This window comes from Nelumbo lutea, chromosome 2 (assembly GCF_056320005.1).
Source record: "Nelumbo lutea isolate HS-2025 chromosome 2, American lotus-T2T, whole genome shotgun sequence".
NCBI classification, from domain to species: domain Eukaryota; kingdom Viridiplantae; phylum Streptophyta; class Magnoliopsida; order Proteales; family Nelumbonaceae; genus Nelumbo; species Nelumbo lutea.
In genome coordinates, this window is record NC_142685.1 from 43,377,344 (window position 1) to 43,393,028 (window position 15,685).

Here is a 15,685-nt window from a genome sequence, read left to right on the forward strand (position 1 = left end):
CAAATTACCTTTGCTGACTAATCTTTGGTTGCATTGAGTTCACAAGCCATCCAATAACAGTATAATTTTCTTGCATCCACTTTTCATATGATGGATCATCTTCCGGATATGCCTTTTTGCTCCCGGAGATAAAACCCCATTTGCCTCTACTACAAATATGAATTTTTACTGATTGTGACCAAGCCAGATAATTAGCTCCATCCAGCTTGACTATGGTCACAACCAGTAGAGAGTCTACAGAGGTTCCCAGAACCTATTCGGATTCAACAACATGCTTGTTTTCAAAGTCTGAGGAGTTCATCTTCTTAAATACTCAAAAAAATGACTTCAAACAACTTCAAATAACAACAAATGAAGACAGAACAAAAACTGTGTTGTGAGCCAACCTCTATGCAGCTGTACCAGTAACCTGCGTCACACCCGAAAGCTAGGAGAAATAGAGAAAACTCAGTCGCTCCTTTTCGTAGAACACCAATCCACTTGATTCGATTTTCAAGAAGAAGAATGAGAAGGCCTTCAGTCACTGAGAAAATTAGGGCATCAAGCAACACACTTGAATCTGCCAAGAGGACGACAAAACCAGTCCCCTTTTCTCCAGAAACCACTAACAACTGGGCTGAAATAGGTTTCTTTAACTATTCATACGATTCGGTTCTCCATACACACTATGTATGGGAAAAAAAAAGGTGAAAAAAGGGAAAAACGAGTCTACTCTGATACCAAGAAGAAGAACAACCTTTTGAGAAGAAATGACTATTTAGAAAATTGCAAAAATTCAAAAGAAAGTGGCAAAAGTCAGAGTTCAAGATGAGAGAAGAAGAAGAAGGTGGCGGCAACTTGGGTTCAGAGAGAGGGATTTTTGAAAATAATCTCTTCTCTTACTCCCTATTCTATTTAATTAAGTTAAACTTTAGTAATTTATAGAGAAGCCCCTAGTGGGGCAGAAAATTAAAAAAACATAACATAAAAAAGCATAAAGCCCATATTAAGGCCCATTACAGCAAAGAACATAAAAGATAAAAAAAGGATAAACAACCTATGGGCCATTCGGCCCATCTTCTCTACATACCCCTCTGGTTCTTTTAGATGGATTCTGTTAGTAAAGGGGTATTTCGGTCTTTGTACCTATTGAGATTGCTGAGTTGTTTTATTATGTTAGTTCGAGTGTCTCTTACTTAAATAAGGGCACTGATGTCTTTTCCTATCATATTAATAATATAATAACAAGTCTGGTCGAAAGTAGGTTTTGAAATTTTTCCTAATTTCGAACCAGACCTTTTCTCTCTTTCTTCCTTCTTCTTGCTTGCTTGCTTTACTTGACTGCTAACAGACAAACAGACTTCTAGGGCAGGCCAAACTTCAACATGGTATTAGAGCCAAATTAAACAAATCGAACTTGACTAGAATTCTGTCTTCTGCACATTCGACCTAGGTTTTTCTTTGATTTCTCAGCCATCGATTGGAGATTGGAAAAAGGGCTGAAAAGGAGTGATCGCCCTCTTCCCTTGGAGGCATCTATGCCTCCGGTTGTGTCGTGTGTGGTCGGTTGCTGGGTTTTCTCAGCCCTCCCCTAATTAATGTAGGGCTGGTACGTGTGGTGTAGTGGGTGTTTTCTTTCTTCGTGTGGTTGTCCTTCAGGCAATGAGGTAAGGAGTTTCTTTTATGCATAATTTCTATTATGAAGCACATAAGAGGTATGGTACAGATCGTATGGAGAGGTTTCAGGTTGTAGTGTGCTAGGGTTTATGCTGGTTTGTGTGTGATTCAAAGGGCAGTGGTGTTCACATAGTGGTGAAACTTCAGGTAGCTGTAGAGTAGGATCTGTGGTGTTGCAAGTGCAACTTTCAGCACTTATTATTGCCGAAATCAGTGTGCAAAATTCGGTGAAGTGTCTGTGTGCAGTGTGCAGAATTCGGTGATAAAAGAATTCAGCAATGGGAGATAACAGTGATAGTAAACCTAATGTGATGATATCTACGAACAACCTAAATGTCCAAATGACCTCCATTAAACTGAATGGAGAGAATTATGTCCCTTGGGCTAGGTCTGTAGAGGTTTATCTGAAGGCAAAGAAGGTGAAGCACATAAGAGAGGAGAAACCATCCACTGCTTTTCATGAATACGAAGATTGGGAACAAGAAGATGCACATATCATCACGTGGTTATGGAAAAGTATGGAACCCAGACATAGTGTGAACATGTTTCTTGACACGGCCAAAGAGGTGTGGGATCATGCTAAGAAATTGTATTCTGGTCAGGACAATACAACCAGGGTATATCAACTGTATCTGGAATACTTCCATCTGCAACAAGGCAATCAGAGTCTTGAGGAGTACTATGCCAGTATGAGAAACATCCGTAATGAGTTGAATGTCTATCACCCTCTCACTCCTGATGTCAAGATTCAACAACAACAGAGGGAGCAGCTTGATGTGACTCGGTTTCTGGTGGGGCTGAAATCCGAGTATGAACCAGTACGAGCCCAGATACTAAGAGGATCATCCCTTCCATCCTTAGAGGAGGTGTTTGCTCGACTTCAGAGGACTTCCATTGGATCTATGGAAAACCCTAATGTCTCAGACAGATCAGCATTTGCAGTGTCGAGAGGTTGAGGTGTTAGAAGTGGGGCTTGAGGAGCCCGTCTGGCCGTGGTGGCAGTAGTGGCTCAGTATATGGCCGGAGTAGTAGTAGTGGATCTACACATACCCCTGGTGGTGGTCGTACTAGAGGCAGAGATTCAAGGGGAGCTCGTGGTAGAGGACGTGGCTCAGGTCCACAGAGTTGTACTCATTGTGGTTTGGATGGACATACTATTAATTACTGCTATGACTTGCATGGTCCACCCTCGACCTAGGCCAATCATGCCATGACTAGCGACACCAGTTCCAGTTTTAGACAGCAGAACCATCCAGCTGATCAGATGCCTCCTACCTCTTCAGATGGTCCAAGCAAGGAGATGGTGAGTGTTCCTCGTGATGAGTATGAAAGGTTTGTTCAATCCATGTCGCAGCAGAACACAACTACTTTTGCACACCCAGGTATGGCTTGTTTGGCATCCACACCCAACCCCTGGATTATTGACTCTGGAGCCTCCAATCACATGACTGAAACTCCAGGTGTGTTTTTTTCTCTCACTCATTGCTCAACATCACAATCTGTTACACTTGCTAATGGCTCCACATCATCTATTTGTGGTGTTGGGAATGTTGACCTGGACCCTATATCCCTATCCTCAGTTTTGTATGTACCTAAGCTTCCATTTAATCTTATGTAAGTTAGTAAGCTGACCAAGTCACTTAATTGCTCCATTACATTTTACCCCTCTATGTGTGTTTTTTAGGATCTCAAGACGGGGATGAAGATTGGTGGAGGGCATGAAGCCGATGGACTGTATTATCTTGATGGTGGTGGAAAAATGTCAACAACCCTTTAGTCATCTATCTCTCCTCTCTAGTGGCATTGTAGATTTGGTCATCCTTAGCTACAAGTGTTAAAGTCTTTGGTCCCTTCGTTGAGTCAACTTTCTGTTCTAGATTGTGAGTCGTGTCAATTTGAGAAACACCATCGTGTTCCTATGGTTGATAATCGTGCATTGAGTCCTTTTTCTTTAATTCACTCAGATGTTTGGGGTCCTTATAAAGTGATGTCATATAATGGGTACAGATATTTTGTTATTTTTGTTGATGATTTTTCAAAGATGACGGGGCTCTATTTAATGAAAGAAAGAAGTGAATTATTTACCATCTTCCAGAAATTTTATGTTGAGATTCGCAATCAGTTTGGTGTTCACATTAAAATTTTCCGTTCTGATAATGGCCATGAATATGTCTTCATCTTTTCAAGAATACTTGGACCAACATGGCATTATACACCAAACTTCATGTACTTACACCCCACAACAAAATGGGGTGACTAAGAGAAAAAACGGGCATCTTTTAGAAATGGCACGCTCCCTCATGCACCACATGAATGTTCCCAAACCCTTTTGGAGTGATGCAACGCTCACCTCTTGTTTCTTAATTAATCGGATGCCCACGTCTATCCTTGATGGTTGTTCTCCATTTAATGTCTTATTTCCCACCATGTCTCAGTTTCCGCTTTCTCCTCGGGTATTTGGGTGTGTATGCTTCGTCCATAATCTAGGTCCCAGGAACGACAAGCTAAATGCACGATCTCTTAAGTGCATATTCCTTGGCTATTCCCGGACTCAAAAAGGGTACAAGTGTTACCATCCCAGTTCTCGTCGTTCCTTGGTATGTGCTGATGTTACCTTCTTTGAGTCTACTACGTTCTTCGTGGGGTCCGGTGATGCTTCTTCCTCCACATCACCTCCTCCTCTTCCCCTTCCTGTGGCTGATCCTCTTCCTCTTGTTCCAGTCGTGCCTACGTCCTTGCCTCCGGTGCCACCGTTCGTTGACCGTCCACCTATCCGTCACGTGTATACACATCGCCCACATGTACCGGATGCGACTCCTCCGACTTCATCACCGTCGACAGATCCAGCTCCAAACCCGCCACTACCACCACCAACCTCCGACTTTGATCTTCCTATTGCCTTACGAAAAGGTAAACGCACTTGTACCCTTCATCCTATTTCCAATCATGTTTCCCTTACCTTTCCGCCTCCTATCGCCAGTTCATCTCTTTGTTATCCTCTGTGGTTGTCCCTAAGAATGCCCAAGAAGCCCTTACTTCTCCAGAGTGGTGTCGTGCTATGGAAGACGAGCTCTATGCTCTCCATCATAATCACACTTGGGACCTCACCGCTCTTCCTCCTGGGAAACAAGCTATCGGTTGTAAGTGGGTTTATACCGTTAAGTACTTGCTTGATGGTCGTGTTGAGCGCCTGAAGATGCGATTGGTAGCAAAAGGGTACCAAACCTATGCTATTGACTACACAGAGACTTTCTCCCCGGTTGCTAAGATAGGGTCAGTTCGCGTTATCATCTCTCTTGCAGCTATGTATGATTGACCCCTATATTAGTTGGATATCAAAAATGCATTTTTGCATGGTGATTTGCTCAAGGAGGTCTACATGGAGCAACCACCAGGGTTTGTTGCTCGGGGAGGATGGTAAGGTATGCAGACTTAAGAAGGCTATATATGGACTTAAACAGTCCCCTCGAGCATGGTTTGGTAGGTTCAGTGAGGTGGTCAAGAAGTTTGGTATGAAACAGTGCCAAGTTAATCATTTTGTCTTCCGTCATGACTCCCCGACAGAAAAAATACTACTAGTGGTATATGTAGATGATATCGTTGTTACTGGGAATGATAAAATGAGCATTGACAGGTTGAAGGCCTTTCTATAGGAACAATTTCAGACAAAAGACCTTGGCAAATTGAAGTACTTCTTGGGCATAGAGGTAGCAAGATCTAAGCACAATATTAATCTGTATCAGAGGAAATATGTGCTTGATTTGTTGAAAGAAACAAGTTTGTTAGGTACGAAACCAACTGAGACACCTATGGAAACAAATATGAGGCTAAGTAGTGATATGGGTGAAGTATTTGAAGACCCTGGCAGATACCGACGACTTGTAGGCAAACTAAACTATCTAACCAGTACTCGACCAGATATTACATTTGCGGTTAGTGTGGTGAGTCAGTTCATGCAGAAACCTTCGGTCCCTCATAGGAATGCAGTGCTAAGGATTGTGAGGTATTTGAAAGGAACTCTTGGTCGTGGTTTGCTATACAAAAGTGGCGGAAAACTGGAAATAAATGATACACCGATGCTAACTGAGCCGGTTCTATGTCTGATAGGCGGTCTACCACAGGCTATTGCACTTTTTTGGGGGGTAACCTGGTGACGTGGAAAAGTAAGAAGCAAACAGTTGTGGCAAGAAGCAATGCAGAAGCAGAATATAGGGCTATGGCACATACTACTTGTGAATTAGTGTGGCTAAGGAACATTCTACAGGAGGTAGGGTATGACATTAGTACTCCAATGAAGCTCTATTGTGACAATCAGGCTATAGTTCATATCTCTTCTAATCCGGTGTTTCATGAAAGAACCAAGCACATTGAGGTTGATTGTTATTTTGTGAGAGAGAAGGTGCTGAATGGAGTAATAGAGACTGCATATGTAAATACGGGAAACCAATGGGCAGACTTGTTTACAAAAGGTTTGAGTCGGAGGAGAGTGGACTACATATGTAACAAGCTAGGATTATATGATATATACTCACCAGCTTGAGGGGGAGTGTTAGTGAAGGGTATTTCGGTCTTTGTACCTGTTGAGATTGCTGAGTTGTTTTATTATATTAGTTCGAGTGCCTCTTACTTAAATAAGGGCACTGATGTCTTTTCCTATCATATTAATAATATAATAACAGGTCTGACCGAAAGTAGGTTTTGAATTTTTTTCCTAATTTCGAACCAGACCTGCTCTCTTTCTTCCTTCTTCTTGCTTGCTTGCTTTACTTGACTGCTAACAGACAAACAAACTTCTAGGGCAGGCCGAACTTCAACGGATTCCAAGAAAGACGAACTCTTTAGCTGATAGTATTTCAAAGTCAAGCGTGGACAAAAGCTTTTTGTATAGTGCTAATACTTTACCTTTGCAAATGATTAGGGCCTTTTGTTTCCTCTATACACCCTTCATGTACATCACCCTCCCAATCCCATTTGAATACAAAGTTGCCCTCAAAAATATATTTCTGAATTATAGTACTAGACTAGATATTGAGGATGGTATTTAGGGCATCAGACCTCAAATTTCAAGTATCCTTCAAGAACATCTAGAAGCAAAGGACCACTTTCTCCATTCCTGTTCAAATCATATTCATTCTTGCCAGAGAAATCCTTCAACTCAGCTTTCCAAAAATCCTTTTGCTGCAAAAGAAAAGTAATTTATAAGCAAACAAGAAAATGTAGCAAAAAAGCATTTTAAGTAAAATCTGAAAATCAATATGCTATCTGAAACAGAAAGAATTACATGATTACCAAATTACATTCAGGCAGAAAAACTTTTAGGGTGTGACCCAGTTGTGCCCAGTCCAGGTATTCACATATCAGTGCTGTTAGTAGCCTTCCTGCACGTAGACATCCCAATCAAAGAAATGAAGAGGTCAGTGGAGGAAATTAACAAAAAGAAACTGAAATTCTTTCAGTATCATATGCAGAGAGATACATGTGTATATATACTCATACATAAAGGAGTGAAGAACTTCTCTTCCATCTTCAACCGTTTACTTCTCTAGCTCAATAGCATACTTGAGAATTGTATGGAAGTTGAAAACAGTGAGAACCTATGCAACCATCCAGAATATGATCCTCTAACTCTTCACAGATGACACTGGGCACCAACTTGGAAGACATCTTTTAAGTTCTTTCAATGATTCTCAATTTACTATTATCTTGTTATCACCTCTAAGCTTACCAGGAGATCTTACCCCTTTATTAGGGAATGGTGGTGTTTGACATGTAAAACTCCTCTAGTTTTTTTTTCTAAACAAAATTTTTAAGTTAATGAAAAAAGACAGGTTATGGATATTCAGTAGAAGTTGTGTGAAGGCACAAACATGAAGAGGATGTTCAGTTCTATACTTCTACTATGGAACATGAAGGATGGAATTAGCCTTTCAAATATCTTGATCTCCTTTTGAGAGGAACTCATAGAAGAAAGGAAATTTAGCCATTTAGGGCTCACTTATCAAAAGATTTATTATGAAAGCATATTGCTTTTGGGGTAAAATCACTCTCACTCTTTTTTTTTATGAAAGAAAATAATTTATTAATTCAGAATATAAGGCAATACAAGAAACCCATGAAGAGGCACGAACTGTTACCTCTTCTAACAAAGTATTACATCATTTAAGAACCGGATAAGCAAAAATAAACAGAAATAAAATTACATAGCAGCCCAAAACAGATGATCCCTTGAAACCCCTTGCTTAGCTAGTCCATCCGCTAAGGAATTTGCTAATCTTTCTACCCAAAGAGAGGTAACTGTCATATTTCTTGTGAGCCAATTGACTTTCCTCAATAAGTCTCTATATCGCCACATAGCTGAAGCTGGCTTTGTCAGCCATCCCACAACAATTTTAGAGTCTCTTTCTACTATCAAGTGTTGAACTCCTAACTGTTCAACAATCTGGATGCCTTGTACAGCCGCTAAGATCTCTGCTCTATTTGAGTCTCCTATTCCCACGGGGCCTGAAAACAAAGCTAAAATGTTGCTCTTTCTATCTCTCAGCACCCCTCCTATCCCTGAAGGGCCTGGGTTTCCTTGGCTACTACCAACAAAATTCAGCTTTGCCCAACCTTCAGGCAGAGGCTTCCACACTGCAGCTGCCTTGTCCCTCCTCGTATGACTAGTAGCTACCGCCTTCCAGTTACTCCAAATGTCATCAAAGGAAAACGTATGAAAGAAGTCCAAAGTTCTTAGCCAATGAATGGCTCTAGTCATTATACAATCCTCAACAGTTTGTAAGCTTCTTTCCTTTTCTTTGAACACCCTAGAATTCCTTTCTTCCCAAATTGTCCACAAGGCTGCTGCTTTAATACATCTCCACATCGTTTTTCCATTTTTTGTAGGCCACACAAAAAAAGAAGGATCGAACAGCTGACTTAAATCTGATGACAGATTCCACCTGCATCCAAACAAAGAACAAATCCAACTCCAAATAGCACTAGAAAAGGAACAAGATACAAATAGGTAGGAGCAATCCTCACCACTAGCCCTGCAAAGTACACACCAGTTAGGGGACAAACACATGAAAGGCCTTTTCTTCTGCAAGCAATCCAAAGTATTGATCTTTCTATAAAACACCTCCTAGCAGAATATTATAAATTTAGGAGGAACAGGTCTGAACCAAATCTCCTTAGAAGGGAAACCCAACTGTCCCATGGAGGGGTAAAGGGTCTTAAAAAAGGAAGCACAAGGGAAAAAACCTTTTGGATGAGGGGACCATAGTCTCACATCCAACCAAAGAGGGTCCAGAAAGACACTGCCAAAAAGAGAGAACAATTCTGAAGCACTACTAAGTTCAACATCCCTCCAACCTCTCCTAAAACCAAAGTCCCAGCTTAAGGAAGAGGGTGAAGTAATAGAAGGAAGAAAATGAGAAACAGTTTTTTCCTTGTAAAGGAAAAGAGAATGAGCCAGGAATCTGTCCTTAAAAGCAACAGTACCCACCAAAGTATCTTCCCAAAATAAAATAGTCACCAGAGTTAACATCATACCTGACCAAGTTGAAAAACTGAGGGACACTTTGAATTGCTTTCCAAGGAGATGCCAACGTAGCTCGGCGTGATACACCCGCATCCCAACCATTTTCCCATCTGCCATGTATACTAGCTATCACTTCATGCCACAATCTCTCCCTTTCTCTAGGCCACCTCCACAACCACTTCCCTAAGAGAGCTTTATTCCTTAGAGCTAACTTTCCTACTCCCAATCCACCCTCCTCTTTACTCCTACAAACTATTTCCCAATTGATTAGATGATCTTTCTTTTCCTCCCCAGGCTCCCACAGAAAAGATCTCATTATCCTCCCCAACTTCTTAGCTTCCCTAATAGAAATCCTAAAGATAGAGAGAAAATAGATCGGTAAATTTGCTAGGATAGCTCTCAATAACGTCACTCGACCCCCTATGGAAATGTAGTTCTTTTTCCAAGAAGCTAATCTTTTCTCAAACTTTTCCAGAATTGGGGTCCAAAATCTACTCTCCTTTGGGTTAGCCAATAGAGGGAGACCTAGATACTGCAAGGGCCAAGAAGAAATGGGACAACCTAAACAATCTGCCACAGACTGAAGAGTCCTCTCATTCAAATTAACCCCTACCACACAACTCTTATCCAGGTTTATCTTCACATTGGAGACATTCTCAAAGTGTTGTAACAATGCTTTGAGGATCCTCACTTCCCGCCTATCACCCCCTTCACAAAAAAGTATGATATCATCGGCAAACTGTAGGTGGGTAAGTTGGACATTGTTCCTTCCAATCCTCTAGCCTCTAACTTCCTCTTCCCTATCTGCTTTAGAGATTAATCTACTGAAGACATCTGCAACCAGGGTGAAAAGAAAAGGAGAGAGAGGGTCACCTTGTCTAAGGCCTCTACAAGCTAGGAAAAAGTCTTTCACCACCCCATTAACCAAAACGGAGTAATGGCAGGAACTAATACAGCCCTTTACCCAATTGCACCATCTAGCTCCAAACCCACAGCTCCCTAGGACCTCTAGTAAAAAACTCCAATCCACAAGATCATAAGCCTTCTCCAAATCTAGTTTACAAACGAAACCTTGAGTTCCTGACTTTCTCATGTCCTCCACGCACTCATTTGCTATTACGATCTGATCTGTTATTTGCCTTCCCTGCATGAAAGCACCTTGTTCTTGACTGATGATGGAGGGTAGTACTACTCGAATTCCCAATGACAACACTTTAGTGGCTTAGTGGATCAAAGTAGTTTTAAGCGATTTGGTGCTAAGGGAAGGTGATAAGGAATAATCCGATTATCACTTGAAAGAGAAAAAGAAACACCCTACACCAAAATCAACACACTCACAACCTACGCAAGGCCCAAACAGAAACAAATGCCTCGCAAGAACAACACAACCCCAACAAAAAAATTAAAATAAAATGCAACTCCAACAGACTCCACTTGAGAACAAAATTAGTCCTCCCCATCAAAATCCTCATCCAAATCTCCCTCAATCGGCGCCTTCCCTCGTTCCATAAATAAGGACTTCTTGCACCTCTCCTCCTTTACTCCTCTTTTTTCAAATTCCTCAAAAGCTCTTCTAGTGAAAGCCTCTCCACCCAAGAAAAACAATCCTAAAGCTTTACCAACCATAACATCTCTATCAGAAGCATCTTCAACTCCATACCACCTTCAAAAATTTCCTCTGGAACAGCGCTTCTCATCTCTCTTGATACTTGACACTCCTTTTCATTGCCTTTTTCCTTAAACCTCTAGTCAATGGCTTTCTTGCTTGCCCCTCTTCTGCTATATACCCTCTTATATTTACTGAAAGGACCAGCACCGTCTAGCCCCTCTTTCAAACGGGAGAAGACCTTCGTAGCATGCACCAGGTGACTAGGACCCTTATGTTTCTTCAAATTCACCACTTCTTCAATAGAGACCACGGAGTTAGATCCTTTCTTCTACCCAAATCAACTCCAATCTTACCCACTATCACTTCTCAACAGCTAAATTCTCCAAGCTCCTCTGAGAAAATGCAGGGCTCCACTTCACACCACTAAGACCAAGCTCAAATGCATAAACAAAGACTTCCAAAACTTGTGGTACCACTACTTGAGGAGACAATCTTGTTTCAATACATGAGGTCATGGGAACCAACGAACTATCCTCTGGACCAATTGAATATTGATCATGATCAGCATTTGAATCTGCTTCACTTGAAGCTTGCTAAGAATCCCCATTTGACCTTTCACCAAACCTTCACCAATAACCATCATCTTCTCCTACAACATCTTCCACAATATGATCATGACTGCTCATTAATACCAACATCAACCCGCTCAACCTTCTCCGAATCAGTCCTCGAAAACTCCTCAGACTCCTCTCCTATTGTTTTTGCTTGGACATAAGCATTAGTTTTTTTTATTTCTTTTGAAGGGCTACACAAAGAGGGGTAGCCCATCCCCCAACCCAAGTGCAAGTGGGATTCGATCCCAAGTCTCCACTACGACCAGCAAGAGACCTTAAAAATCAAATCCAGTCCCCAAACCACCATCGAGACATCCACCCACCACAGCATCATTAATACCAATATTTTCTAAAATACCCTTACCTTCAACCTCTAATCCCCACCTTCCTAACCTTTTGACTTTCCCCAAATCAAATTGATATCTTTCGTCTAGGGGTGGCAAATGGGTGGGTTGGGTTGGGTAAGGGTTGAATACCAGCCAACCCATCTTGACCCACCAACCCACCATGACCCATCATCAGTGCTTGTTAAAGGGTCATAACCTACCCTAACCCTGACCCACCCATATTGACCTACTTGACCCATTCATATATGACCATTGCCCACCCTCACCCATACTAACCCACCTACAATCGTATATAAATACATAAACGGGTCGACCAGAACCATTTACCTTAAACAACATTTTTTGAGAGATTCAACTCTCTCGAGACTGTCAAATGGTATACACGGGTTGGATCGACCCTTGTACCCGAAAATAACATTTTTTATGAAACACCTCTCAATGATCCACATGGCATAAACGAGTCGTGTCAGCCCATATACCCGAAAAATAATAACTTTTTGAGAGAAACAACTCTCCCGATATTGCCGTGTTGTATAAACGGGTCGGGTTGACCCATATACCCGAAATAAAAGAAAATACCAGAAAACACATAAATTAATCAGAAAAAATGCAGAAAAATAAAAAAAAAAGCAGAAATTTGCAAAAAAAAAACAAGAAAATGCAAAAATAGAAGAAATTGCAGAAAAATTTAGAAATTACAGAAAAATAGTAGAAATTTGAAAAAAATAGCAAAAAAAACAGAAAATAGTAGAAAATTGAAGAAATTTCTCAAAAATTGCAGAAAATTGCGAAGAATGCAGAAAATTGCAAAAAAAGCAAAAAAATGCAGAAAAATAATAGAAAATGCAAAAATGTGAAGAAATGTGAAGAAAATAGTAAAACATAGCAGAAAATTCAAAAACATTGCAGAAAATTGCAAAACAAATACCAGAAAATAGCAGAAAATACAGAAAAAATGCAGAAAAACAGCAGAAATTTCAGAAAATACCAGTAAACTGAAAAACTGCCTAGCCTAAACGCCTAGGAGTCCTTGACAACTAATGAGACCCCAGCTACCCATCTCCAGTTTGCGGATGACATATTAATCTTTTGTGAGGGGGCTAAGATTGAGAGGGTGAGAAGTTTAAAGGTGCTGATTAGAAACTTCAAAAGTATTTCCAATTTGAAAATCAATTTTTAAAAGAGTTGCATTGCAGGGGTTAATTTGTAGTCAAGAGAAGTGGAGGCTATTGCTGAGTGCTTAGAGTGTTCTATCTCTACTTGGCCTTTGACCTATTTGGGGCTTCCTTTAGGAGCAAATCCTCGGGAGAGTAGGTTTTGGTGCCCAATTGTAGAGAAGTTTGAGAAGAGATTGGCTTCATGGAAAAAGAACTACATCACTCTAGGGGGAATAATCACCTTAATAAGAGCTATACTTGCAAACCTTCCAGCTTACTATCTCTCTGTCTTTAGGATCCCAACTAGGGAAGCTAAGAAGTTGGAAAAATTAATGAGAAACTTTCTTTGGGAACCAGGGGAAAATAGGAAAGACCAGTTAAATAAGTGGGAGGTGATGTGTAGGAGTAAAGAGTAAGGGGGCTTGGGACTAGGGAACTTAATTCAGAAAAATACAGCCTTACTGGGGAAGTGGCTGTGGAGGTGGCTGTTAGAGAGAGTCAGGTTGTGGCAAGAGGTGATCGGAAGCATACATGGATGCTCAAGGAATAGATGGGATGCTGGTGTATCAAGGCAAGCAACTTCGGCAACCCCTTGGAAGGCAGTGCACAATATTCTTCCTCAGTTCCTCAATCATATCAGGTATGATGTGTGTGATGGCAACTCTGTCCTCTTTTGGGAGGACATTTGGGTTGGAGATGTTCCCCTAAAAACCCTTTTCCCCTCCCTGTTCTCAGTTTCTCGATACAAAAAAAAAGGTGGTTTCCAAATTTTGCTCCTCATTGGAAACCCCTTGGGCTCGTACTTGGGATTTTGGGTTCCGTAGAGGCTTAAGGGATGAGGAGATTGAGTGCTTAGTCAGTTTACTCTGCCTTCTTGAGAAAGTTTGTCTGAACCCCTTTGAACCTGACAAAAGAATTTGGATACCTCAATCGGAAGGATCTTTCTCTTGTGCTTCTTTTTTCAAATCCCTTTGCTGTTCTAACCCTCAACAGGCCTTCCCTGTTAAGGAAGTTTGGTGCAGACCTGTTCCCCCTAAGATTTTGGCATTCTGTTGAGAAGTGTACTATGGGAAAGTAAGTACGATGGATAATCTACAAAAGAGAGGACCCTTTCTTTGTATTTCCCCCAACTGGTGAATCCTGTGCAGATCTCAGAGTGAGGACTGTTATCATTTGTTAATTTCTTGTTCCTTCACTGCAGTGTTATGGGATTGGCTTATCTCTTTGTTTGGGAGTAGTTGGAACGTGCCAGCAGATTTAAGACTGCTTTTTGATCCCCTCTACTTTTGTTTGGCAACAGAAAGAGGTAAAATCGTGTGGAGGTGTGCAAGAGCTGCATTGATATGGACAATCGGGGAAGAAAGGAATGCTAGAACTTTTTTGGAGAAGGAAAGGAACCTTCAAGAGATAAGGGACTGCGTTTTGGTTAGGGTGATTCATTGGCTGAAATCTTTTACTTGTTTCACCAATTCTCCTATAATGACATTTGGAGGGATTAGGCAGCAGTGGCAAGCTGTTCCTCTTCCAAGACTAAAGTGAGAACAAGCTGGTCAGCTCCTCCTGCAGGCTTCTTGAAGTTGAATCTTGACAGAAGCAGTCTAGGAAACCCAGGTCCTTCTGGGTTAGGTGGGGTATTGAGGAATGAAGTCGGGAATGTGATACTTATCTTCTCAGGTCCTTTAGGACTGGGAGACTCTACAATAGCAGAACTGTTTGCTGCCTTGCAAGGTGTACAGTTTGCAGCTCAATTAGGGGTGAACCAGCTAATAGTTGAAGGTGACTCAAAGGTTGTAATAAGCTGGTTGCAGGACCCAGAGTCAGTAGTTTGGTGCTTCAGGAATGAAATTAAAAAGTTCAAGGTGCTGACAAGGAAAATGGACCTAAGAATACAATGGGTGGAGAGATCAGCAAATGCTATGGCGGACTGTCTAGCCAAGCAAGAGGCAGCTAGGGAAGTTCTGTATTGGGCACAACTGTAACTTATTACTTCTGTTTTCTTCTTTAGTGGAGAGATCGCAGCTCATGCCTCTCCAAGGGCTGCTTGTATGTGCTAATATTTCCAAATTAATAAAAAGTTTATTTATTTATCAAAAAAAAATGTTTGGTGTCAGGTAGTCCCCCCTCCCACAAAAAAAAATAAAAAATCACCCTTTTTGTTGGGAAGTAGCTTATGGAAGATTAACACTCTAGACTACTTGCAAAAGAAAAGGCCTTTCTAGTGTATTTCCCTGAACTGGTACACTCTTTGCAAATCCGATGGTCAATCTTGTTATCACTTTCTAATTTCTTGTTCCTTTGCTGCAGACATTTGGGATTGATATTTTCTCTCTATTTGGGTGCAGGTGGAACATGCCAAGGGAGATTAAGTTATTGTTTGACCCTGCTAACTTCGCTTGGCCAGAAAGAAAGGGAAGAATAATGTGGAGGTGTGCTAGAGCAGAAGTGATTTGGACCCTATGGGAAGAATGAAACACAAGAATCTTTCAAGAGAAGGAGAGAAGCAAACAACAGACTTTGGAATGTGTAATGACCAAGGTTATACATTGGCTACTAACTCTGGATTTTTTTAGACAGTTCTCCTTTGGTGATATATAGAGGAATTGGTTATTAGTGGCATCTAGTTCAATGCAAAAGATCAGACCAAAGCCGGCGTGGACACCTCTTTAAGGGTTTCTGAAATTAAACTTTGATGGGAGCAGTCAAGGTAATCCAGGTCCTTCAGGAATTGGAGGAGTCATAAGGAACACAAAAGGGATCACGCTAGTACTTTATTCAGGACCGGT

General features: G+C 41.2%; 1 protein-coding gene across 7 annotated transcripts in view; it reads right to left on the bottom strand.

The window, feature by feature from the left end:
- LOC148870220 (protein TONNEAU 1a-like) overlaps positions 1-15,685 on the bottom strand; it is a 53,052-nt gene that overhangs the window by 21,091 nt on the left and 16,276 nt on the right. For all 7 annotated transcript variants that reach the window (XM_088970876.1, XM_088970877.1, XM_088970875.1 and 4 more), the window contains 2 exons: positions 6,946-7,034; positions 6,712-6,834 (listed from right to left, as the gene is read on the bottom strand). In XM_088970876.1, coding sequence (XP_088827002.1) covers positions 6,712-6,834; positions 6,946-7,034 — 212 coding nt within the window. The remainder of the gene's footprint in view (positions 1-6,711; positions 6,835-6,945; positions 7,035-15,685) is intronic.